Genomic DNA, 26,969 nt, shown 5'->3' with positions numbered 1-26,969 from the left:
CAGGTTTACACGACAATTTTCAATACGGGATTTCACATCGTTTCAATTTACAGCGTATCTTTCTCATATCGCCATGACAATGCATTGATTGTTAAAAGAAGTAAAACTTATTTATTTATTGGTGGAAAATCTTACCTGGTAGCTAGGATAAGTAATATAGCGCTCACGGCGTAGAACTGAGTGTCGTCTGACAGATACCAACTCCAGAGCATGCACTGTGGAGTAGAGGGCACACAATTAGCTGCAATCCAATTACGCTATCTTGTCATAGATGGTATATGTATAATGATCATAGCTGGTTAAGACTTTGTGCAGCTTCAGCGTTTTGTACCCGTGGAAACAGGAGCTCCGTGGGCTAGAACATTTACGCTGGGTGATCGTATCCCAGTTAGAACGATGCCGTTCGCATGAAAAGGGACTGTACCTGTGAAGGTGTATAGTGTGGTGGCTGTAGTGTAGTGTTAGTGTTGCGAAGTGAGGACTACTCGGCGGTCCGGAGGGACGCCGGCCAACCCTGACTACTCTCGCGTGAATGCTGGTGGTGTAGGTATTTGTATGATGCGTGTTCGGTGTAACGTGCCCGACGGGGGCTAGATGGTGAGTGTTCTGTCGTTGAGACGAGGACGGGCATTTATTTAAATATTGCTTTAAGAGCAGCGAAAAGCGTCGAGTCCAAACTTGTCTTATATATTAGGACGTATTAATCTATACAAATAAATAAAATTGGAGTGTCTGTGTCATGCATATAAATATGTATAGGGTATGTTTATCTAAATTACATTAATTTAAATTTTTATCCGTGAGTTTTTTTCGGCTAATCTCTGAAGTGACTGAACCGATTTTGACTTATAAAAATTGGTCTTACATAAACCCTGGATAGAGTTGCCGAGAGTTTTAGAGTAATTTTGTGTAGAATTTTGCTTAGTCGTTTATGCGTAGCAAAGGAAAGGAATTATTGTCAAAATAATAGTAAAAACGGTAACACTAGGAATGCGTTTGGAAAAATTTGATCATAGAATCATAGAAAAGAACCGGCGAGAAACTAGTAAGCTCTACTGTACTGAGTTACACAGTACACTGTTATTAAGACAATTTGGTTAAAACTAAACCACCCGAAACATTTGAAAGTTTGATAATAAATTTACATGGCTAGTTCTAGTTGGACAACAAAGATCTAGATTATTTCGGAGTAGATTAGATGTTAGCTGCTCGGGTTATAAAGTTCTGGATGATAGTACGACTTTCTACAAGGTATATCCACCTAGACAAGCTAATGAAAGACATCGGAAGGAAATCTATGGTAAAGTGTAAAATGATTATTTATGCTTACAGCTTAGCTAGACTCACCATTTGTTCGACGGGGAACAGTGTGTTTATGTAAAGCAAATTACGCCACCAATAAAGTGGACAGGTCTCGTGGTCAGGCGCCGGAGGCTCGAACACCGCGTTGTGCGCGAACCATTTCATCGTCACCTCCACAACACCCAGCATAAACAGGTACGGCGCCGTCAATCTATATCGAACATTCGGTAAAACCTGAAGTGGTATTTTTACATAATACAGTGTACCACAATTTTGAAATGACATATATAAAATTTTGAATAAGATGGTACTTAAGAATATATATAGTTTAGCTCTGAATTTGTAAAGCGGCTGTGTGCTTTATCTTGAATGTGTATCAATTAAGTTTTGTTTTTGATGGAGACAGGTAGTAAAATTGGTCGATGGTCAAGACTTGACATATCATTTGGTTTAACTTGAAAAAAGACACCGGAGACACCAGGTTCCAGCTTATTTTTAAGTTTGCTGTGTAGAGTTGTCTACAAAAGAGTTACCAAAGAGACTTAAACAAAGGCGAATAAATATAATAAATCAAATTATAATAAACATAACCTTTGATAAAACGGTAGAATGAGAGTGTGGGTGAAAGAAATAATTCTTATAAGCAACAATGATTGTAAAAGTATAAAAAAAAATTAAAAATTATTTGAATACAGTAAGAATAACTTAGTCAATTTTCAGCCAGTAATGTGTGAATTTATCTAACGAAATTTACAGTGACTTTACATCATTCTTTTTATTTGCATATTATCCATTTTTTAACACAGATCTTTATAGATTGCTTCAAATTGTATTATTAGTCGCTCAAGTCCATAGTCTTAAAAAGTACATTACAATTATACACACTGTTATCCAGTCGTGGGTTTTGTACCAACCTGGCAAACCTATACCCCATGAGGCCGAGAAACTGCAGCACTCCGGATGTGAGGGTCCTTCGCCCCTTTGTTAGAAGGTCCAGCTTGCCTTTCGCGTTTGTGCGGAAATACAGGAACGACACGAGCATGCCACTGTGAAAATGATTCACTTTAAACATCTGTTGTTTATTATTATAATCACGTATATTTACGTAACGGTTCATGTCAATATCATAATAGCTTTTATGTGAGATGTTCCATCTTAGACTTTTTAAAATTCTTGCGCCCCCCTGTGTAACATATATATTTTATAAATTAAAGAAGGGTTAAATTCGTATCGAGTCTACTTTCGAATTGACCCCTTTATAATCAAATTCCCACCTGTGGGGCGTGCCCCCCCCCCCCACAAATCGCCACAATAACAAATCTTGTGCTGCCTGTATTCAACGACTTCCCGTGACTTTAACTATCTCGTTAGTCCTGCCAGACGGAGACCTATCCACCTCGTGTGTACTGGTTTGCTTTCGCCACTTGAGAACCTTTCGGCATCAACGGTCAACGATAGCATTAGCGATGTACTAAGTCCCTACTGCCACTTCAGATGACCAATTATTTTAACTACGTCGATGACCATTGCTCATGGATCGGTTCGCATCGAAAGGAATAAAAAGATGAGGCTTTTTAGGTCGTTTCACCAAAGACGGCTGCTTCTTCACTTAAAATCAGTAAGGATCGTAGTCATATCAAATGTAGGTAAAATTTGTTAAGAAATCCGCTCAACGATGCCTAATGTTCGTCAGGTTAAGACTTTAGAACTTTGGACTGACTGGCATTCCTCCCAATCATAAATGTTGATGCAGCCTTTGTCGGTGAAATCTATAAATCTCATCAGGATATGCCTCCTCTAAAGATAGTTACGATTACCGATCTAGCGCTAGTATTAGTCTAGTAATAAGCTATTCACTCTTCTTTTATCACACTCGATTTTTTGATACCCATATTGTGGTGGTTGTGGAAAAATATGTACCTAGTCCGCCATATTGGAACGGCGTCCATCTTGAATTTTAAATTTTGATATAATCATCGTGTTTTACTAGTGTAGCCCTTTCATTTGATACCCATATTGAGGGGTTAAGGAAAAATATGTAATCCGCCATTTTGTATCGGCGGCCATCTTAGATTTATAATGTTATTGATTTTATTATATAGTATTGTCATCTAAATTAAATGTGTGTACCAAATTTCAGATCAATCTGACAACGGGAAGGTGCTTAAATTTCAATTTCTAATTTTGACCCAAATAACAACCCAAAAAACAAATAAATTTCGTACGGGTCGAACTAAATAAAAGCGTTTAATAACTACTAATACAGTTTACGTATGTGATATAGTTTCACGTGATGCTTTCTGGTTTTATAAGATTTTTGATTTGATTATACAAACCCGAGACAGAAGAAGGTGTCGACGCTGTACACCGCGCTGATGATGAGCTGGAACCAGAAGCTCTTTTCGAGGATCGCTCTTAGTGCAGTGTTGTCAGCGTACTTAAACAAAATAAAACAAATGTTATTTTAATATATGGTTAATTTTATGAATATCTCATTACGCCATGGTCACCACAAGGCACAGATTTATATATTAAATTAAAGAAAAATACTACAGAACCGCATTTAATTTTTCCATTCATCTCGACGCTCCATGAAAGCCATCCTACTTTGGAGAAATGTCGATTTACACTCTCCTATCTTACAAATGTGAAGTTTCTTTTTATAATAAGAGCCGATCGGAAGTTCAATAGTTGCTCTTTTATAATGAAATTGACCAAGCCTAGCATCGACATCTTTCGAAACCTGTGTACGCTTACACTAGGCAAACATGTTATAAAAAATGTTAAATGAAACCAATATAAATTAATGTCTTGCTGTTTGCGTACTATAAACTACAACCGATTTGATGGCCATCAAAATAATATTGTTGTACAAATTATTGTTTTATTGCGTCACATGTTTTTATTATTAGTCAGTAAGAAGTAAAGAGTCGGTAGACGTGACGTGGGTAGGTCCCCACTAGATGGACTGACGAAATAGTTAAGATATCGAGAAGCCGTTGGATCCAGCGCGGGATAAGTGGGCGTCTCTCGGATTTGAATAAGAAGAAGAAATAAAGAACAGCAGTACCTTAAAGACGACGATGCAGGTGTGACCGAAGATGACCCAGACCATTGAGAGCGAGCGCAGACCATGTACCACGGGCACCGTGTCCGCGCCCACCGACTGATCCAGGATCTGCAGCACGTTCGCCTTCATGGAGAATGACAGCAGCAGCTCCGACCATACGCCTGAACAATGGTATACCAATAATTAAGTAATTATTTAGTAAAAAAAATCCAGTAGCATTTCTAATTTTTATTTATAATGGCCACCGTTTTGAAGACCTCTCGTTCCATGTTCCATGTGTGGGGCAGGGACTTTACATACGGGTGAATAGTTTTTTCAGTTAGGATTCTTATTTCTCATTCTCTTTCCATTCTTCACAGATTCTTTCGTGCTTTCCTTTCGTCCTTTACAATATCTATTCTTCCATCACTTACATATCATTTGTTGTTCATCGCCTTCCTTTCCTCCTCTTCACTCTTGTTCAGTTCAGTTTGATTCACATGTAAATTTTGGTTTCACAGTATTGACCTATTTTTACTTAATTTACACACATTTATTACTAGATTTCTTTTATTTGAACAGCGTATATTTTTATATATATAATAGTGACTTTAGCGATATAACTTTGAAGGTCAGACTAAAGGTACACTGTAAGTGAATAAAAACTAATATTTACAATGTAACTGCAAGGCCAAAGGTGGTGCAATATATTAATATGTCCCATATTAATAATAACAAGAACTGACTTAGTTTAATTTCGCCGTCGGTGGAAGCTGTCTCGGCTGTGAGACGCTCCTCCGACCTGTTGTTGTCGATGGCAATGTTGTTGTTGACGTTGTACATCGACTTTCCTGTAACAAAAACACACACGATCACAAAACAGTAATGTTTTAGTATATTTATTTACTAATTACAAACCATTGACACTAAAGACGTAATGCGAAGTTTTGAAGCATTAATCCCAGTATTTTATAGATGAGGATAATTATATTTGGAATAAATCCCATGCAAAATTACGTGGGGAACCTTGCAACCTTAAATATACCTAAAAAAATTCGTGAATTTCTCCGGAATTTCAACGTACATAGCCCTGTATAGCATGTGAGATATAGATATAGATACCTGGAACCTTATAAATATTTTTAAGTTTCTTCTATATCAAGAACGCGTGTTTTGATCTACGTGGATTATAAATGGCAGTCGGAAGGCTGTATGTGGGGCACGTCGATCGTGCAAATGTTGGCTGTTTGGGCCGAAAGGTTTTCGAGTGGTGATCACCAGCCGGTACACTAGGTGATCCGACGACGTAGTTAAGGTTGCTGGAAGGATGCGGGCGACGCAGGATTGGACATCATGGCTATCTTTGGGGAGACCTAGGCCTAAAAGAGGAAGAAAATTATAAAGGTGTCTGTGAGAGCGCTATGTTCAATGAATTAATAACAGAACGGTGAAGCGATTGTTGCCTGCACTATTGATTTAAACCTGTAACATTTACTTCTAATGTTATTTAAGGCAACTCATAAACTGATTATTTGCCATTATTTATAAAGTGAGTGTATACCGGCGGCATGTGTGATGGCGTCGAGGGTGCTGATGTCGAGTTTGTGGTCGGTGGCGGTGTTGCCGTCGGCGGCCATGTTGGCCGCGCGGCGACGACGCCTGCGCACTTCGCGACCCAGTCGCATGTCGTACGCCGTCGCGCTCACCAACAGCGCGCCGACCACGCAGCACACGCCGCTGAAAGATATAAATCCACAAAAATTAAACACACACATATACGCACTTTTATATCGTTTATTATTTCAACATTATAAATATGTAACTGCCGGTTACCAAGCTGTCTACTTAAGCTGTGTGATTTAGTTTAACTAAAAGCTTGTTAGCTAGAATCTAAGCTAAGATTTGATAACTTACACCAAGACCTGGAAGGTAGGGTCCGCCATGTAGGTGTAACCTCCGTGCTGGGGCGAACGGACGGTCACAACAGTGTGTCGCAGCAGCGGGGACTGTACCGCATCCAGCAGGGCGCCCACCTGCTGCCGCGTGCAGGAGTGGGGGAAACACAGCCCCAGGTGTAACGTCCTTCGCTGTGGAAGAGGCATAAATACCTGTCAGTTTTCTAAATCAAATAAAGGGAAAATTCTCGGCAAATATACGGGCTACGTAAGATGCTTTGAATATTTTTCAAATTAAATGCTTTCTATAATATTTACATAGAATATAAACGGTATCAGAAATAATTGAATGCATAAAAAGCATTTTCAAAATTTTGAATTACAAAATATTAAAATTAGTAAGTAAAAAAGTAAATTAACTCACCGTCTTCACAAGCTCGTGTTGGTCGGTCGAGACCAGCATGCGGATGTTGTAGAAGGCGGTCGCAAATGGCGGTCCGGACCCGGACATCGTCACGTCGTCTCGCCACTCGCCGAAGATTGAACCGTCGCTTTCTGTACATACGAAGATTTGGATTGTATTTTTGTCAGAAGATTAAAGTATCCTTTTATTGTTCAATTTCAAAAAGTAACCTTTAAGTATTCTAGAAGTATCTTCACCTTTAACAATGATTTGATTGTTGGGTGATGTATATGGATTTATATCATCACTCCATAACTTTTTTTTTAATTGAGCCCGCTATTGGGGTCCTCTAGTTCCACCCCCATTTGTTTGGGAACAGGGTTTTTAATTTGTTAACAAATTTTTCGGATAAATATTTTATTTTCTTTCTCATCTTTCATACTTCACATTATCTTTCTTCCCCTCCTTTCTCTTATTCAACAATTCAATCTTTCTTTCTCAACCATTCCGTTCCTTTCATTCATCCTCAAATACTTCAGTTATATCTATTTCTATTATAATGTCAAATATTTTATTAGATTTATTTTATTTTACTTGTATACATCAATATTTATCACGGATTTGTTATACATTTTTTTATTTTAATTTCAATGAATTCTATTTTATCAAATTTACAATATCTTATATTTTGCTAAGTTTTATTCCTGTCTATTTCGTATTTAGCCACTTTTCTGAAGAATTTGAGGACGGACTCTCTCCCATGCTTATCCCTTATTTATCTTTGCATATCGTCTATGGAGACATAAGAAATGGTGTAATAATTGTCGTAGACATCCCCCAAAGATCGATCTTTGAATAAGGCTTTTGCCTTGCGCCTTTTTCCAGCGACTTTCCGGGACCTTGATTATATCGTCGGTCTACCGTAGAGGCCCTGTTCGCGCTGCGTCAACCATATATTGACCCTTTAAAAACTTTTAGAGCAATGAAATCATCTTTGCTGTCTACTTCATGACTAGTTGCCAGCTTCCATGGGATGTTCCATATCCACCAGCCGCCGGGTCCTATTCACCTGGTGTACGTCGTAGATATTACATTTGTGACACAAGTATTCTTTTAGATGTATGAGCCATAATCCATGATTGAGGGCTATCACTATTCATTTGGATGGTTGGTCATTTAAAATGACAGCTTTTTAAAAAGCTGTAGAATATATGAGTAGTGTCAATGCTTTTAAATTCACACAAGTTGTATCACGTCGGGTATTGAACACGCGACGTATCGTTAGCTACTGTTCTTAACCAGTAGACTACCACAGATGATATATATATAATATTATTTTTCTCAATGTAAAAACATATTGTCAAATATTTTTCTATTTTAAAAAGTCCAGTCACATTGTGCACCAAAATTTCGTTACATTTCTTAATTAAATTTTTATTAATTGTTGAAACAATAATAATTTAGCTGTGTTTATATATGTGTGATCCTCATAAATTAAAAATTAATCTTCACTCTCCTCAATAAGTCCTATCCGAAAATTAATACGTTGCTATCGAAAAGACTTCGAGTATGACATTTGCCAACATGTGGGTGAACGATACTGAATGGAATAAACAGTAGGATGCGGTTCGGTAAATTTTGGACCTAAATATAGCATGTTGCAAATAGATTTGGTAGACAACTGTCGGTTAAAAAGGCATCTTTTTTTTTTAAATTGTCACTAAATAGAATGCAGAAAGATAAGGTAATATATCTCAGCAGTGTGTGTTTGTGTAAAGCCTATACCTTACATTGGGTATAGGATGACATGAATGAATGAACGAACGTGTGAGTGTATGCTCATAGTGTCGATGAAGATAATAAATAATTTATCAACAAAATTAGGTTGTATTTCTTATAATATTTGCAACCAGTTTATGCCATATACAATTTAATAGTTGTAAAAAGTACACGCAATATAACGGCAAGTTTTACGCGACGGCAATGACTTCAAAGGGCTGTACGGTGTCCTTAACACGGCAGCCGCCTTGAGAAGTGACGGGGCTTCGCCGCCGGATGGTGTCCACTAAGACAATCGCTGGCACATTTCTGGCCTAATTTAAAGCCAGTGTTTAGTGATTAGTACAGTAATCACTTGCCACTTGCATTTGTTATTTTATACATCGCACCTCTGTAATTTGTGCTACAAATTTTTATTTCGTGTTTATATTTATTGATTATCATTAGTATTATAAAGGTGTTCTTGCGTTACGAAATTTGTACTCAATAAATATAAAATGCGTATGAATATATGTTCGTTTATATTTTCTTGTTTTGTTCAGAAGTTAGTCTAATAATTTTTTTGGTTGTATCTTTAATTCTGATATCGATAAATTTTTGGAGCACCAATTTTTTTAGGACACTTAAATATTTCGACGTTTCTGCCATGGGGGTATATACTATATTCGGCACAATTGGCAGGCGGGTTGGCGACCGTTGTGTGTGTGTGTATTATGGTACGCAGAGGAAGCTGCTGCCTATCTTCTGAAACCTAGTTTGTCAGCACGAACTGCAGTTATGATCACTAGTAAAAGTTTATTCATATGTAGTACTTATACCTGTGTTATGGAAGTCGTTTATTTATAAAACTACTAAATAATTTTATGATTAATATTTTTGTTCCTGGTTTATGTATTTAACAGTACGTTTAGGTTGACTAAGTGATATTATTTTTAAAAAGTACCCGACTGTTGGACATTCAACTGTGAACCATATGTAAATAACTGTTTTAATCACGAGCCATAGCCTTTTTATTAAAACTATATATAAAATTGCTTATTAAGCTATTATATTTTACTAAGGATATACGACTATTTGGAACCGATGGAATGGTAGCGCAGTTCAAAACCAAATGGGTGATGGTGTGACTTACTGTTGTAGAGCTTGGCGGGACCGGAGTCATGCTGGTCGTTGAGGACCTGGCACAGTTCCGCGGAGCCGGTCCAGTAGTTGTTCCCCCAGTAGAACATGGACGTGTAGCGACCGCTGGCATCCTCCACTGTGGCAGAAGAAATACAACTGTTAGTTTTGTGCAAAGAATATCGTTTTTATAAAAAAAAACATTTGTGTGATGTAATTTTGTTTATTCCTAGGTCCTTCACAGCTAACACAGTATAACAAGATATATACACGTCTTTATCAATTCAAAATATTACGAGGATAGACATAAAAGTAGTGGGCAGGCTGCCCGCTTGGTGGGCCGACATAGTTAACATATCTTATTTTGCTTTTACTCAGTGGTCTATAAATGGCAAAAATGTAGTTTGTGTAGTTATGTTTTGTATTAACTTTTCTTAATACAAGTTCGCTGTGTTCGGATTTGGTATTTGACTTATATTCGATGTCATAACGATGGTTTTTTTAAACTTTTTAGTTGGTTTTGATTATTTAAAGAAGACATTTATATAAATATATACACAGTAAACGATTATATATATATATATATATATATATATATACATATATACACACACATATATATATATATACATACATACATACATATATATATATTATAAGTGAAATAGAAATCAAACAGTAAAATCAGTTACATATTTAAATTTTGATAAGGTGTACTGTAGAAATTATCAATTAACACTAATAAGAAGTTTTTAATTCATATTTATCTTTAAATTTAAGGCTGGTTTTGGAATACCATATATTATTTTATGAAACGAAAAATTTAAGTTTAAGTGTAACTGTGTAGCCGTTAACAGAGCTTTTCGGTTAACGAAGAAAAAAGGTAAATATTTAAGAACATATAAAAACTGTAAAGAGCAAAAACAAAAAATCAAATTAATGAAAAGAATGTGCATAAGTGCGGGTGAGAGTGTTTTTATGTTCGATAAACTAATGCGAATTTGAAAATCGAACAGCCTTTATACTTATAATTAAATTTTATAATTTATATATGATATAATAATGACTTCATTATCATCTTTTCAGTCATACATTGTCTATTGCTTGACGGAGGCTTTTTTATAGTTTTTCAATAGAACCGGTTGAATAATGATAATAACTTATTTATAGTCTTATATCATGTATATAAGGTAAGATCAAATGGGTGTTTTTTGCATTTTGAATTTCATGATTCTGAGTCGAAGACTGGACTGATTGTCGTTTATTGTTTTGAATTTAAATTAAACTCTCCGCTCATTTTGTACGTACACTATAGAAACTAAACACGTAATTTATCCATGACAAAACGATAATTGCATTGGCTTTCTACATATACGGAAACTCAAAGTGTCTGTAGGTGTAGTAAAACCATTCGGGTGGATAATAACACTGCCCTAGGTCATTGACTTATTATTGGAACAATTAATATAATTGCACTGCGTTTACGACGAAGATATATCTTAAGATCAATCTTCGTCTGTCACCTTGGTTTACGTGGCCGCTTTGAGGTCAAGGAGCGTAGAAATTGGTCACAATTAATATTGGCTGAATGAATCATTGGTATTAATATATTAACACAGAAATTTTTTGCCTGTCTTCATAAAACTTTATGATATAAATAGCTAGAAATAAGTAATTTAGTGACTTATTACAAAAAAAGGTTAAGTAATAATTTTTTTGTCCGAGTTGCATATGCGAAACAGGTTTTCTTTAGACATATCATTAATGACGTAAACAGTTGTAAGGCTTACCTATAAGCATGTAGAAATTATTAAGTCGTAGAGTTATTTTATTTTTACTTAAAAAAATTCTAATTTAATATTAATCAAATTTTATTTTAGAAAATATCTAATTAATTTTAATTTATTGTTCTTTAATTGGCTTGTAAAGAATACATCTAGACATTAAATTTTTCAGTATTTTATTTAAAAGCAAAATAAAATCATGTAAAACTTTCAGTACATTGCTGTAGTTGATATATACAAATATTTTATAAAATGTACGTAAAGTTCAAGGAAAATAAATTTACGAGTCAATAAAGTAATACTCAAGCCGAGTAACACTTTCGTAAACAAGTATGTGATATTTAAGGTGTTGAGGCGTGACTTGGTCTGGACTTCCGTGGTGAACCGGAAGTCGCTGCTCTCTGATGGCTTCTGGGAAATCGCTTCCTGTCCGCCGTAACAGCGGCGTTCAGCTGTGGAGTTGCTTAACGATCCGTGGCTACATATATATATGTACGTGTCGTATATATCTGGGAAAGTCTTATGTTCTTAAATTTAGATCTATATCTACATATATACTTAATCTAGCCATAACAATACTTGTATAATAAAAAACTACAACATGACATTTAAATTTGGAACATCTCATTTTGTTCAAATATTGTTTTCAGTTTTGCCAATCTGTGTTAAACATTTCTTAATAAATATATTATTTTAATTTCAAGAAGCTTCCCATATCTGTGATACAATTGTTATCTATATTATTATCACGATTATAATTATAATTGAAAATTAAAATAGGTGTAGGTCTAGTTAAAACTAAATACAAGATAATACTACATCATTAAATAAATAAATAAATAACATAAATAGTCGTGGTTATTTGCCATTCACAATGCCAATTAATGAGTGAGGTGATTAAAATATAATATGTATATACATATCACCATAAATTCAGCCGTTGGATGTTCACTGACAGACATAGCTTCCCTCTTTCGTATATTTCGAATAAAACCTTTTTGAGCTGTTATATTTTACAGACTAAAAAGATCTCGGTTTATTTTGGTGAATAACAGCCGAAAGAACTAATGGTTACTATTTATAAACTAATAAGGATTATAGAAAGAAATTTTCGGTATTACTACTATCGTCGTCATCATCATCAATCCAGTCATAAAACGCCCACTGCTAGAAATAAGCCATTAGATAGCCATATAGATTCCCAATTAGATTGATAGGGAACGGCCTGTATCGTGTACTTTCCAAAGCTTTTAACAAGGTCAAATATCCATCTTGTAGGTTACTTACGCTGTACTTGATGGACCACTCTAGAACCTTTAGATGGCAAAGCTTCAACGTTTTGTCATCTAAATCGCTTATGAATCTAAAGCGGATTAGCCTAAACCTTTTTACTTAACACGTTCGCTCTAGAACTCAGAGCAGGAGCTTTTCATTGTCATCATGTCAGCTGATAACGGCCCACACCAAGGTGCAGGAGGAATTTCAAAGCCACAATGACCGGTCATGCACTGCCTGCATCTGGCGACATCGCGCGACTTTGATTATATAGACAGACCACCTAGTGTGGGGTCCACCAATGCGGCGTCTACTCGGACTTTTCGGCTTCAATAGCTGTCGATTACTCGGACTTTTTAATTATTTATTACACTAAATAGAGCATTCGGCACCGAGTAAAATAATCTTAGTCTCATGCATCGCAGATCGTCAACAAGAATATGCATGTTGAATATCCTATGCAAGACTGTACAGCGGTCATTCCGGCTGGCGGTAAAATCTTTGTATGATCGCTAAAGAGAGACCGCGTGACTTATTCCCGCCATTTTATGAGGCAACGACAACCCGTTTATGGAGCCGGCAAGTGTAATTTAATGAATTCAGCCAGTGTCAGCGCCTTGAATTATCTGTACCAATAAATTTTTTAAAAAGTTTAAGGTGATATATAAGAATGATTTAACTTTAATTAATATTCGATTCTTAATAAATGTTATCTACATTTTTAAACGGAACAGTGAGAGAACTCATATTATTATGAGATGGTATGTCTAATAAGTACAATTAGGATTGAAGACTGTGTAATTACGAAAATAATAAAAAACTGTTTTGTTCTAATTATGATTTAATTCAAATTAAAAATACTTTATTCCAGTAATTTTTCATGCACGCAATTTTGAATCGTCTATTATTTAAAAATATAAAAAAACAATCCGTGATCTACCACCGACACGTAATGCTGTTCTACATAAAAGAGCCAGCCAGAAATTTAACTGTTGTTATTTTTAATGAAATTTAACAATGTTTGACATGTGCAATATAATTTTAACCATGCTTAATCATTGATCAACTTAAAAATCTTGTATGCCTTAATTTGGTTTATTTATAAAAGACTTAATTTTAGATTAAAAAATAAGAAAAATAAGTTCTAGGATAATTGTTGGGACTTTCTTCTATATGCGTACATTCAGACCCTGATCCGAATTTTATTACAATAATATACTTTTAATTTTAGATTTAGAATTAAGAAAAGGAGGAACTGTGTTCGATCACAATTTTTGATTATCTCGCTTTGACTAAGAGATAATGTTTAGTTGGTCCGACCTTTATGCGAGTTTTTAGTATTGCAATATTCTAAATAAATTGAAATAATGTAATATTAGTTCCACATAGATCTAGTTTCTTTGAAACCCTAAAATATATATTTCCTAATTTAATTTTTTTAAGGTTATGTGTTTAATTGTATACGTATATATGTGGTATTCACGTTCGTGTCGTTGACCACTAAGGCCAAAATACTTTTATGTAAAAACATTCTTGCGCGTTCGAATTCTATTTCGAACGTTGATTTGAATCTGACGTCATCAGTGACGTTGTCGCTGCCATTGTATAAGGGTTATGTAAGTTGCAAATATTTTTTTTATGTATGTGAATATTCTATCTCGATAACTTTTGGTTATCAGCTTCCTAGTCAACGTGTTCGGCTAGTAAATCAACGCTAACCGCGTATGTATATGTAACATATCTTTGTTAATGTTTCTATCCGGTCAATGGCAAATAATTACGTATTTAATTGTATATTATTCTTTCACCGCACGTCCTCGGAGGCATTAGTAGGCGGTGTGGACATAGCGAAGGTGATACGTTGCAAAACCTTTAAGTGAACCGCACGGATTGCCGCATTTCAACGCTCGGTGCATCTGTCACAGCTCAAATACTGTCACGATCTCTGTGATTTTAATATTTGTATATGAACATCATTATACAGGAGATAGACTATATCCAGACAGCAACGGAGAGAACTATGCTCGGAGTCCTTTCAGCCTCAGACGCTCTTTGCAAAATACAACCCCCAAGGATATCTCTGAGGGATATATAATAATCGCCATAAATGACAACGCTACTAGTAAATTACAGTAATATTAATAAACTGCAAGTCAACTATGGAAGATGGAATTATGGAATGATAGAAGGAAGAAAAAAAGATATTGTGAACTATGGAAGACGAGGTAGAAATTAAAAAAAAATCATGGGAAAAAATTGTTAAGAAATAAAAAACCCTGTTCCCAACAAATAGGGGTGGAAGGAGAGGTCGCAATAGCGGAGGCCTCACTAAAAAAAGTAAACTATGCAACTACCAGTAACTTGTAAGATTACTATAAAACTACAAAGTTATCCGTAACCTACAATAAATACCAGTAAAATATATCGTCGTCGTCTTCGTTTCAGCCCATAGACGTTCACTGCAAGGCACAGGCCTTTTCCTAAGATTTATAAAGGTAGATATACCATAATCGCCATGCTTGGCAGGCGGGTTGGCGATCGCACTGTGGTATTATGGTACGAAGATGGCGCTGCTGCGCATTCTACGGAAACTTGTGAGCAGTGGAAATCATATATAGTTAATGTACAAAGTGTTAATTACAAATGTTTGTATCTTTGTATCGAATCCACGACCTACGATCGCAAGTCTCAGTCGTCTGCCGCTGAGCTACCACTGTCCGCCATTTCTACCTCTTCAATCATCCTGTATACCAAGGTTAAACATTATTTAACTTTAACTGATTTTTAAAAAGTCATATTTAAAATTGGCTTTTTAAAAATTCTATTTTGTAAATTAGTGTTTTATTTCATATTTTAATACTTTCAAACGATATAAGTAAATAAACCTTATTTTATTTATTTATTAACACTTTTTATACACCATGCACAATAAATCGAGGAAAGAAAAACAATTCATATGGTACAAGAGGCGGTCTTGTCGCTCGAGGCGATCTCTGCCAGACAACCTTTTTATGAAGATGAGGGACATGTAAGAGAGGGCAGTTAAGTGTTAACCTAAAAAGGTTATTGAAGTAAATTAGTTTATATATAAATAAAAACATTTCGATGAAAAGGTTTTTAGATCGGTGGGCCAGAAAGCATTATATAAAGTTACTAGTATGTACACGGGTCGAGAATAATGAGCTCACGTAAGCTGTTTGCACTTTTCCGATCTCTACATCCCAACGGCGTGCGGTTGGCCAACCTAGCAGCGAGCTCGGATTCGTTTCCCAACGCGATGCAACACGACCTAACCGCTACACCACTTTTCGCAACGCAGAATGACACATAACGCAAATCGAGTTTTTACCGCATTCTTGTAATATAACTACACGCAAAGTGGTTACTTATATCTAACATGAGATGAAAAATATCGCTGCCATGAAAATATGCACTCACGATTTGTGCCCAAAATCTGTGAGAAACAATAAACATAAAGCCTTATTTTCCGTGTGTAGTATCATATATACGTTTATATATTTTCTTCACAAATTCTTTAATTCGTTTAATTTTTTCCTAATTAAATCCAACTTCAAAATTTTTAGTTTTATGAAAAAATAAATACTATCAGATACGTACCTCTTTATGTTAAGACACAATAACAAATCACGTAAGCCCGTTAAGTTCACTAGTTACCTCATCTTATATAATTAAGTTCACTTGGAAAGTATTAAACTTAATCGGCAAGACAAGGTTCTTTTAAATTCTTTTAAGTAAATTTGAAATTATGTTCCATACTGACGCCATCTGTTGGTGAATTTATAAAAACACTAGTAGCATAGAAAAAGTAACGCCATCTAGTGGTGAAATTTAATAAATCTGACGAAAATGGGACATAGTTGTTACCAATATTGTTTACTGGTTTATTAATGTCAGAACCGCCAATTAGTAAGAAGTATGAATTACGTCACAACAGACTTGAGCCGTGACGTAGCTACTTCATGCTTTCGGTAGGCATGTGTGACGGCTGAGCAATATTTGCTTGATGTCTGGTTCAAGTGATGAGCGAGATTTTTTATTAATACTTCCGGGAATTGAAGAAGTACAATCAAATCTTTTTTCTTTACAATGAATTGTTAGTTTCATTAATGTCAGCTGATAACTTCTCCCTGTTTTGTGCAGCTTACACACAGAGGCGATTTCAACGTTGGTTATTTCTTCGGCTCGTGGTCGCCACTGAAGGAACTTACTGTACAAAATAAACAAAACTAAAACATTCAAAACGGCAACAATAAAAAGGGCATCTGTGGAAGAATATAGAAATTACGTAAAAGTCCTTAGATTATATAAAATCTCAATCAAAATCTTCTGTTCGTTTCCTGGGAGTTACGTATAGGTAAAAACTAACACCGATTCTGTTACATTAGCAAACGGGGATTAATCAAATTACAACAAGGTAAACAAATAAGAATGTTGAAAAAGAATATTGTTTTTATCGAATATCGTAAAGATTTTTCAAGAGCATAAAATTTAGAATTGACGACGACGTTAATTTGTCAAAATGTATTTTATTCATTATTATTTCAGTCATAGAACCTCCACTGCTGGGCCTCTCGCATATCTTTCCAAAAACGGCCGACATCTAGCGTCTTCTGTCGACCTTAACAAGGTTTAGGGGCGTAAAGTATGCTTTTATCTGTCTCTTATAACTTGGACCACGCACCATCAGCGTTGTGTAACCGTATATTCGGGCGTGCGTACTTTCACTCCGCCGGCCACGCGTGTCGCCTCGGGCGATGTCACTTCCAGTACCACTGGAACTGTCTATCATTCAATCATCCTGTACAGTTCAGGACATTGACCGATTTGATTGTAGTACCAATTAAACATAAAAGTAAAGATTGTGAAGTAACTCGGACAATAAACGACTAAAAATCTCTTTCTACGTGCGTAATACTATCACATAATCATGTATAATGTACTACTAAATTCTTTATCGAACTGTTTTAAGACGAGCTTCCTACCTGATTCTCTTAGCGATATACGATCTTCAAGAAGACTGAAACATTTAAAGGTCTTTGCAATAACTAGACTCAAAACAACTATAATAGAAATATGGTCTAAGGGATTCTTCGGATCAAGCTCGGTATAGCAATGAGATATATTTTATAAGAGAACAAAACGAATCCGTTTGCCGAAAAATTGTTTCGTCAGTCGAGATGGGTAAAACTGTAAAATAAGTCATCTATTTCATATTCTTAAAAAAGTAACATTACATTGGTTAACCACGAGAATTTTTTAATGGTTTAAAAAAAAAATTCTCACCATTGCCACATCAAAAGACAGTAAAAAAAGAGAACGTAATCTGTGGAGCAATGGAATGTCAAGCCCTGTGGGAAACGATCTTTGACCGAACCGGTTTAAAAAAAATATCCACTCCTCATTGACAGGGCGGGAAACGTTTTTTTTTTTTAAATACGAACGAAATTTCGATATATACGATTATTCTTATACGATATATATTATATTTCGATATATATAGGTATAAATACTAACCTTTTATTTAATGGAATCAGGTGTACGTAAATATATTACGTATAGTACGTAACTATAATTAAAATAATGTTTCTTAAAACCTTTGTGGTTTTAAGAAACATTATTTTAATAATAGAACAAATTTGGAAAAAAATTATTATGTTCAAACGATTAATAATAGATTATTATTAAATTATAGATATTATACATGTAATACACATGTATAATGTCATCACAATATATTTATGATAACATTTTGTATATTTTATAGGGACGTCAATAGTGTATTCACTAGGCACCGTGAAAAACTAGTCGTACCAAACTTTCGACTGCAAGAGTCTAATTTATTTATAAAAAACGAAATCATTTTTTTATTTAATAAAATGGCGCAATACAATTTTGGACCAACATTTACAAAATTCAAAGCGCATATTAGCGGTAAATTGACTGAAAAAAATATTCAATAGACGAATATTTAAATGACAAAAATCGTTGGCGGTGATGTCGCCTGATTATTTTGATAAAGTGTGTATGTATAAATCCGTAAACTTTATTAAAAGATGTGTTGTCGTTTAGATTCTTCCTGCTTCTTCTCCACAACTATAAAACCTTGCGAAACCGTCAAAAATAAAATATAATTAAAAAAATAATAATCAATAATAATCAATAAGAGTTCTGTTAAAAGTTAAATAAATGAATTAAATCTTTACCGTTAACTGTTTTCATATCTGATTATAACACAGTTATTAACATTTTAATTGAAGAAAAGTTTTTAATTATCTATATAGTTAGGATTCATTACTTTCGATGTGTTAGGTGATTGAATATTTTTAATAATTTGGAAGCCAAAGTAACTTTTAAAAGCATGTTTTTTTACATCATTAACAGATAATAGAAATTAAATGAGCGGTGAGAAATAATTTTTATTAAGTTTTGATATATTCGTTTAATTATTAATAGCTCTATTTAAATAAGGCTTTGTTATAATATAATTATAACTTTATATTTAACCACTAAGCAAGAAGAGCAGTGGTAGCCAAGCGGTAGAGTTCTGACACTTGCGATCCTACGCCGCGGATTCGATTAGCTGGATACAATCTTATATAATTCACACTTTGTACATCCATCACATAGGATTACTACTGTTCACAAATAAGTTCTCAGAGGATGGACAGCGGCATCCTCTACTTATTATAATACCACACTGCGATCGTGAACCCGCCTGCCATACGTGGCAATTGGCTTGAACAGCATTTTTACCTTTTCTATAGTAAAATATGACAAAAATGCTGCTTATCGCTCTCCATATTTAAAAGAGCACCGACCAAAAACTACTGCGTAAAATCAATTGAACTTATTCACACACAAACCTTGCTATATGAGCTGACAAAACATAGCTATTTATAAACATAGTATAAGTTAGCTGTTAAACAAAAACGAAATTACATTCCGAGCGACCCTTTAGTATATTCTTCCCATAGATATCTTTGAGAGAGGCCTGAGGGCTGAAATAATGACGATTTAGTGTAACATTTCTATAATATTTTCAGGTTGACGTCTTTTATATTAATTTAAAAATACTCTAAGAATATTTGCTGTTTGGTTGTAAGCCATGCCTATACATTTCTAATAAGACCGGCTAGATGCAGCCAAGTGCCTCTTCCGATGACCTTAATAAGGTCTGTCCACCTGTGGACGTCATATACTCAACGGTCTTCGATTCCGTGTGCCATATAGACTGCCTACTGCTACTTCAACTTGTCAATCCGTTGGCTAAGTCTGAAGACTTCACTCCTCCATAGTAACATCATGTAACGAAACCTAGGTGGCTAGGGGAAAGTAAATTAAATAAGAAAATATTAATTTAAAATATACAAAAAATGTTTCTCTGTGTTATTATAATTTTACTTTAAATTTATAACAAATATTAATGTTTTTTTTGGGTAACATTTGAAAATTCAAGGCCTGGTAACATGATTTGGGTATCTTTTAGTTTCCCGAGTGGTAATTTATTAAGCAACTAAACAATCATAGGGCAAGTTGCTATGACGTTTAAGTAAGAAGAGAAAACGCCGATCACCAATCAGCCCTTGACCCTACCCACACAACTATTAGTTAAATGTGTGAAGGTAACAAAGAGAAAGTCATGACAGATCTTTCATTACTAACTTACAAAGTTAATATTCAAGTTAATTATTAGATTTTCATTGATTATTACAAACGGTCTAAGGTTTATTTCTTATCCGAGAATAGTAACTTAGCTTCAAATTAAAATACTAAACGTGCTTGAGTGATACAGTGCGCCTTAAACAGCTTAGGAACCTCATTCAGGATCTACTTAACAGCTTGCTAGCCTGCCAATGCTTTGTAACAAGTAATATAGTCCATGCTAGAGCTCCCGCGTGGGTTTCGGCACAACTTTAACTGGAGAGGTCATTTTATTATTTAAGACGGCGATAATGTAACTCCGTGTGTGGGAAAAAGTTCCCACCATATAGTGTAACCATAAGTAGGAAGAACATTGTGGCGATTTTCACAAGTGCAGGTTTGACAAAATATAAAAAAAAATTACAAAAAAGTTTTTATTATTAATCCTTGTTTTTTTTTCTAATATTTATTGTGTGCCTTTGTCAATTACAATACTTGTATATTGCGCCTGTCAGAAATAGCTAGGAGCAGAAATGTGGTCGTTTTTTTTCAAGCACAGTACATATGTTGACCGTAAAACATTTCTGCTGAAACAACGTCATTTACATTTAGACACGGAAAGAGAAAGAACACAGCTTCTATCTCAAAAATTGGTAGCTTTTTTTACGATTTACCAATGATATACTTCATCAGGATAACGCAACCTGTCACACAGTAGATATGAACATGATTGAATTATTCTTATTTCAGGTTGTATTTATGTTATGCATAATACCATTTTGTACAATACTTGTTTAACGATAGTTATTGAAACCTCAAGTTAAACATGTGCCTCTTGTTTTTTTAAATTCCTGGATTATTAGCATGGAAGGCACTTGGACAATTTTTTGATCGGACTCCCACTGCTGCCCAAAAGGCATTTCCAGATTCCGTGGGTTTGAAGTGCAGAAAGCGGCTAGTCCAAGACCTATTTTATCGTAGCGTGGACTTCCGGGGAAGCCAGGGCTCAGGGCGCTACATACTCTTTTACCAGATTAGGAGGTGCCCTAGGAGGTGACCTCGGGTCGAGTTATCACTCTTTGATGATACCCTCAGCATTTTGACAAGAGCGCCTGTGAGAGCCGAATCTCAACCTGGCCTGTTGAACGAATCCAGTTTTATAGTTTCTACTCAACTCATTGAAGCTGTCTCTATAATTTCATTAAAAATATCTCTGGCTATAAGACGGATTTGAAACAGTAGCTAGGTTCTCTCACCTTTACGCAGTCAACGTACTGTACAAGTTATTTCTACTCTAGTGTGAAAGCTATATGGGGCTTTTCTGCTACCCTGTCTGCAATAATATACGAATTGCAACTTTATTGCAATATTGTAAAGTTTATAATATATTGTCATATTTTAAAATGCTTATTAGCGTCCATTTAACGCCGTTAGAAGTGGACGATGGCTAAAAAATTTCTTTTTAAATTTCTATTCAATAGATAACGAACGGTATGTCAAAACATGCTAAACGTAAACGCTAAAATATGCAAAATTTTAAAAATTATTTTCTTTTTCCACGTTTCCAGTGTCGATAAATAAAATAAAAAAAAATATTGTAAAGGACGATTCGCTAAAGTTTTTTTATTGCTGGTCTGGTTTATGTTCCTATGATTGAAAACATCGGAATTAATGTAAAAAAACAGTTTGAAATATTCACCAGGGTATTCCGATCTTAGGCATCTAACATTGTTCGAAGTTTGAACAATACGGTAACGTCGCTGTGTATTTGATCTGCTAATGGATCTGTTTGCGTACAGAATTCGTTTCGCAATACAAATGAATATTTCCTTCTTTTGCTTAACGCTCGCGGGATTCGAACCGGTTGACTTACGCAACGGCTGCCGTCTCTTTCTTGCCCGCAACAATGGCAATTAAGCCGTCCCTTTCGTTGGCCCGGTTAACAAACTTTCTTGCTTTATTGCTTTTGCATTAAAAAGTGATTTTTTTTTAATTTAATTTAGTATTTTTTTGTGATACACTTTCGTGACTGTGATAGACTGATTATTAAAGAGATAATGTCGTAATACGGATATAAAATTGTTCTACAAAAGATTTGTATTTCAAATTTATTTACATTTTCACTGTAAAACGACGCTCGCTTTTGTTGCCTTTTGATATTGCACAAGCCATTAGTCCCGTTAAGATTTATATCTGGTTTTTTGTTGGCATTTATAGCTTTACCTGATTTGGGATGCAAATCACTGAAGGCGCTTTCATACCTTTTAATAATAACCAAGATCAAGAGAGTCCTCTTCTATATATTCCACCCGATCAGGAGAAAACCAAGCTGAACTTCGGCTTGACCTTCTTCGAGAAAAGTCAGAATTCTTACTAACTCATATAATACATCGTCCACTAAGTGGAACGACGATATAGTCGAGATTTAGTGAAGTCGCTGGATGTAGGCAGATGTTTTGTCGGATTACAAGGTAATAGACGTAGAATCTTTAAAAGAATGAATGTATAGTATATTTAGCAGCTTTTACGCTTTCTCACCTATATCCAATCACCCTATATAAAGTGATCACTCCGAAACACTCTGGCAATACAAAATCTACAGATTCTGATAATAAACAGCAGTTAATTATAATCTGTGGTGATTCGAATTTAGAAAACGCTTTTTCGAAAACGATTTTGGATAGGATGTACCATACGTTAACAGTAAATAAGGTAAACATTAAATCCTTTAAAGTTTTTATACCTAATCATTCTGTTTAGTTTTACTACCTTCAAAGTTTGATGATGCAATCCAAAGTTGCTATGGGAGTTAGTCATTGATAATTACATTTCCATAAATAAGATCTACGGAAAAACAATAGGGTAAACCTTGTGACGCTTGCCTTCGCTTTCTAGTTCATTGAAACATCGTCACGCATCCTTGTCTACTTCGCTGTTGACTACCCCATTACTGGAGATAGGCGTGAAGATAGAGTAGACAGCTTGAACTATGCACACGTTTATATTTTGTTAAAACTATTTGCAATAGTAACACATGTGATTAAAAGGCAGAAATAACGTCAGAGAGTTGAGTAGTAAAAATCAATGTCAATGTTTATTTGCAAAAAATAATCACTTGAGAAATTTTATAAATAATTAAATGTTATTGATAACGTAATAATAATACAGTAAGAAAAAGCGTTTTCTAAATTCGTATTACTGTATATTAAAATTAAATATTGCAAGGAGTTACTGCAAGAAGGTATTGGATAGTCGAATTTCAAAAGAAAAAATAAATTAATGTAATATCTTCGTTTGAGCCCATAGACGATCAAATCAGAGTATAGCCCTCTCGGAGAGATGTCTATGAGGGTATACCATAATCCCCACGTTTTGCAGAGGGGTTGGCGATCGCAGTCTGATATTATGATACGCAGAGAACGCTGCTGTCCATCCTCTGGAAACTTATTTGTTAACAGTGGCAATCCTATGTAATTAATTGACAAAGTGTGAATTATGTAATTGTATTCCGAGAACCAAACTCGCAACTTACGATTGCAAATCTCAGTCCTAACCGCTGAGCTGCACTGTTCAATGTAACATATTTCCGAGTGATTGCTATATACAGGTTGATAGGAAATTAGTGTAAAAGGTTTAATGAGGTGAATGTACGGCGCATTTGCAATAAGAAGCTCCTAAGGTTATACAAAGTAAGAATACATAGACATACATTTATAGTCATGACCGAATCTTAGATTAAGAAAGGTATGTTAAAATTACTCTTCGCAATTTTCTAAAGAAAGCCTTTGATTCTCAAATGTAATTTTGTACATTAAAATTGGAAAAAAGTGTTCGAAAAAAATTTCATACATTTATTACAATAAAATTTAAATAGGCAATAACAAAAATATTTTGAACTCGTATAAAGAAAAGCGAAAAGGTTTTTCTGACATTGTTTTTGTTCAAGAAAAATATTTCTGAAGGTAAAGATAAAATTCATTTATTCAAAAATGGAATTTTTAACGGAACTCTTTTTATGATTTTGAATCTATATTATTTTTGATGTTACTAAAACCATTTTGTATGTTCTTGTTACCTTCAGCATATTGAGATCAAATTAAATAAATCTTACATCGAAGAGTGGAGGAAAACAAACAAGTGGTAACCATGACAGTTTGCAGGCTTCATCGGGAGCAGTAATTATATGCGAGTTAATTAGGTAGCCTCCGAGAAAATGTCAAGTTCGAGTAGGATTTGATGTAATGACTTAAACACAACCTTCGGTCTTTCTTTGTATAGTGTAAATAGTATGTGAACAATACAATACAGTGAATTAGCGTAAAGGGTAGCTAGAAATAAAATTAGTGTACCAAAGCAAGCGGGGTGGCCAACGATCATTCTTGATAGAAGTGTTTCTGGAGGTTCTTCTGTCACTTCTTTTCTCAACGCTTACACTTTTAGAAGTGTTAGTAATGTTAGCTAAGTAATAGAAACGAATTAAATCGATATTCGTCGTTCTCGGGCGCCCTTAGGTCGGAATACTAAAATAGCATTATTGACCAGACAACCCAAGTTGAGGTCCTACCGTGGGGGCCCTTGAACCTAGACACTTCATGGAGCGACAGCCTAAACTATCTAAGAGCTCGGCGGCGTCCAAATCCGGTTTAATTACAGTAAGTAGTGAACCGAACCGAGGCTCGCCAAGGAGCCTTCGAGCTTCGCTAGCTTAAAGAAGTTTATAGACTATTTAGGTAGTAGTGTCAAGTAGTGTTAACTGCCCGGAACTGTTGTCCGAGGTAAATTTTCGAATTCCTGCAGCTAGAACGCGTTCTAGATCTCTCTTCTTTTTACCAACTGCCAAGACAAATATCGGTAAACGTGCACCCTTATGCAGGATGTGTGACCTCCACAATTCATATATTAGTGATATTGATATATTCTCGTGCTCTCTCGTATCTTTTAAAAAGACAATTTATTTCGAAATTATTGAATATCCACAATACAATTTAAACCTTATTAGAACGTGTCGGCTTGCTGTGACTCGTAATTATTACTGTCTGTTCTGCAGAATGTGCTGGATCTTTGATCCCTGTTCGCTAATGTTTTTCTTTGTTTTGTTATTGGTTGACTTTGATTCATTAAATGTTCTAAGTGACATAGTTATAAGTTAACAATTATAACGTATTTAATGTTTCTAAGTTTGTACTTTCTTACTGCGCTTTGTTACTGTTTACCCCCAATAAAGTAAATAAATAAATTAAAAAGGGGTATACAACCTTTTAAAATTTAAAGGTTATAATTTATACAAATTTATTAAAGTGCTCCAAAGCAAAAATTACAGAAATATTTAAATTAGTACCCTAGTGGTTAAGGACCATAGCATTCTATCATAGATCCTAGGTTTGATTCTTGGTGCGGTACATTTTATTTAAAATATTAACACAAACAAATTGTAAAGGTAAACATCGTGAAAAATCCGGTATAAATCGATTTCTTTATTCGGTTAATTTCACTCTTTTATGTCCTAGGATGTTTTAAGACTAAAAATCAGATAGATGTGTGACATCCATCAATTCGCTGTTGGTCTTGACATTAAAAATAACAATGATTATAGTATAGTTGCTTATATACATATGTATTTTATTAATTAAGTAGGAAAGGCGCTTTTAAGAAGTAATGTCAACTTATGAAGAAATATTATTAAATAAACACTCTTCATGTTTTTTGAGCATTTTGAGATTCAAGCACGACTCTGCATTCGTTTCGACCGACTGCGTTAAAATGATATCATCTTATCCATCATACTTGTCCTGTTACTGTCGATTACACACAACACGAGCTAAACGAGCTGCTTGTGAAATGTTTATAGTGAAACAGTGTACAGAAATGGCGAGTGAAATGCGCCATGTTAACCAACATCCTGCGCGACCGGTGAAGTTGCGTACGCGATGTCGCAAGGTTGGTATGATACACGGCCCCAACCTAGGCCTTTAACGTTTATTACACGTTTACTAGCTAAATACTTCGTGAAAGTATTATAAGAATTTATTAACTAAGCATTTTTTTAGATTATGACTACTGTATAAAGGATTTTGGTTATAAAAAACGCGTTTTTGTCGTGGGCGCTTCTTAAATTAGATCGTGTTTGGAAAATTCGTAGTTTTTTTCTATTATGGGGATCTATATTCCATAGAAATTAGCGACCCATGCCTTTCCAATTTTTTTTATTTGCTCTCGTTTTTGCAAGTTTACTAAATCTAAAAAAAAACTAAATCTAGTAAAATATTTAAAACTAAGTTAAAGTCAACTAATTATTATGATTATTTTTTTAACCATTGGTGCTTTGTTTATTTTTAACGACTAACAATGTCCAGTTTTCAAAATTACAGTTTGTTCGACCACTTCCTCATCCTGAGGAAGTTGAAGGAAGCCTTATAGGGGAGTAAAATCTAATTCTAGTTTCTATGAAATTGGGCTATTCTGGCATTTTTCTCATGATGTTAAAATGGTCAGTTTAAATGACGCTATGTAGATAATAATGAATAAACGCAAAGCGGAATTTGGCATGCGAATTGTAAATAATATTTTTCATTAATGTCGAAGAAAGTATTTATGAAAAGTCGTAATTATTCAATTTGTTTTTACAGTAAACATTTCGCGTAATGATTACAATGCACTCAATAAAATTATTCATTTGTTTTGAATTAAAACACGCCGATGAG

General features: G+C 34.8%; 1 protein-coding gene across 1 annotated transcript in view; it reads right to left on the bottom strand.

The window, feature by feature from the left end:
* The window catches only part of LOC137929716 (nose resistant to fluoxetine protein 6-like), a gene marked incomplete at its 5' end in the record, with an annotated part of 42,631 nt that overhangs the window by 3,897 nt on the left and 11,765 nt on the right, over window positions 1-26,969 (bottom strand). The window contains 10 exons of the mRNA XM_068772783.1: window positions 136-215; window positions 1,348-1,513; window positions 2,217-2,348; window positions 3,639-3,739; window positions 4,373-4,533; window positions 5,098-5,202; window positions 5,913-6,088; window positions 6,266-6,438; window positions 6,671-6,801; window positions 9,561-9,686. Coding sequence (XP_068628884.1) covers window positions 136-215; window positions 1,348-1,513; window positions 2,217-2,348; window positions 3,639-3,739; window positions 4,373-4,533; window positions 5,098-5,202; window positions 5,913-6,088; window positions 6,266-6,438; window positions 6,671-6,801; window positions 9,561-9,686 — 1,351 coding nt within the window. The remainder of the gene's footprint in view (window positions 1-135; window positions 216-1,347; window positions 1,514-2,216; window positions 2,349-3,638; window positions 3,740-4,372; window positions 4,534-5,097; window positions 5,203-5,912; window positions 6,089-6,265; window positions 6,439-6,670; window positions 6,802-9,560; window positions 9,687-26,969) is intronic.

Source organism: Battus philenor, unplaced genomic scaffold (assembly GCF_028537555.1).
Source record: "Battus philenor isolate CCGP_79_NKW_IND1 unplaced genomic scaffold, ilBatPhil1.0.hap1 SCAF_5, whole genome shotgun sequence".
Classification (NCBI taxonomy): Eukaryota; Metazoa; Arthropoda; class Insecta; order Lepidoptera; family Papilionidae; genus Battus; species Battus philenor.
Note: the sequence above shows the minus strand (reverse complement) of the source record. Positions and strands in the feature narration are given on the sequence as shown.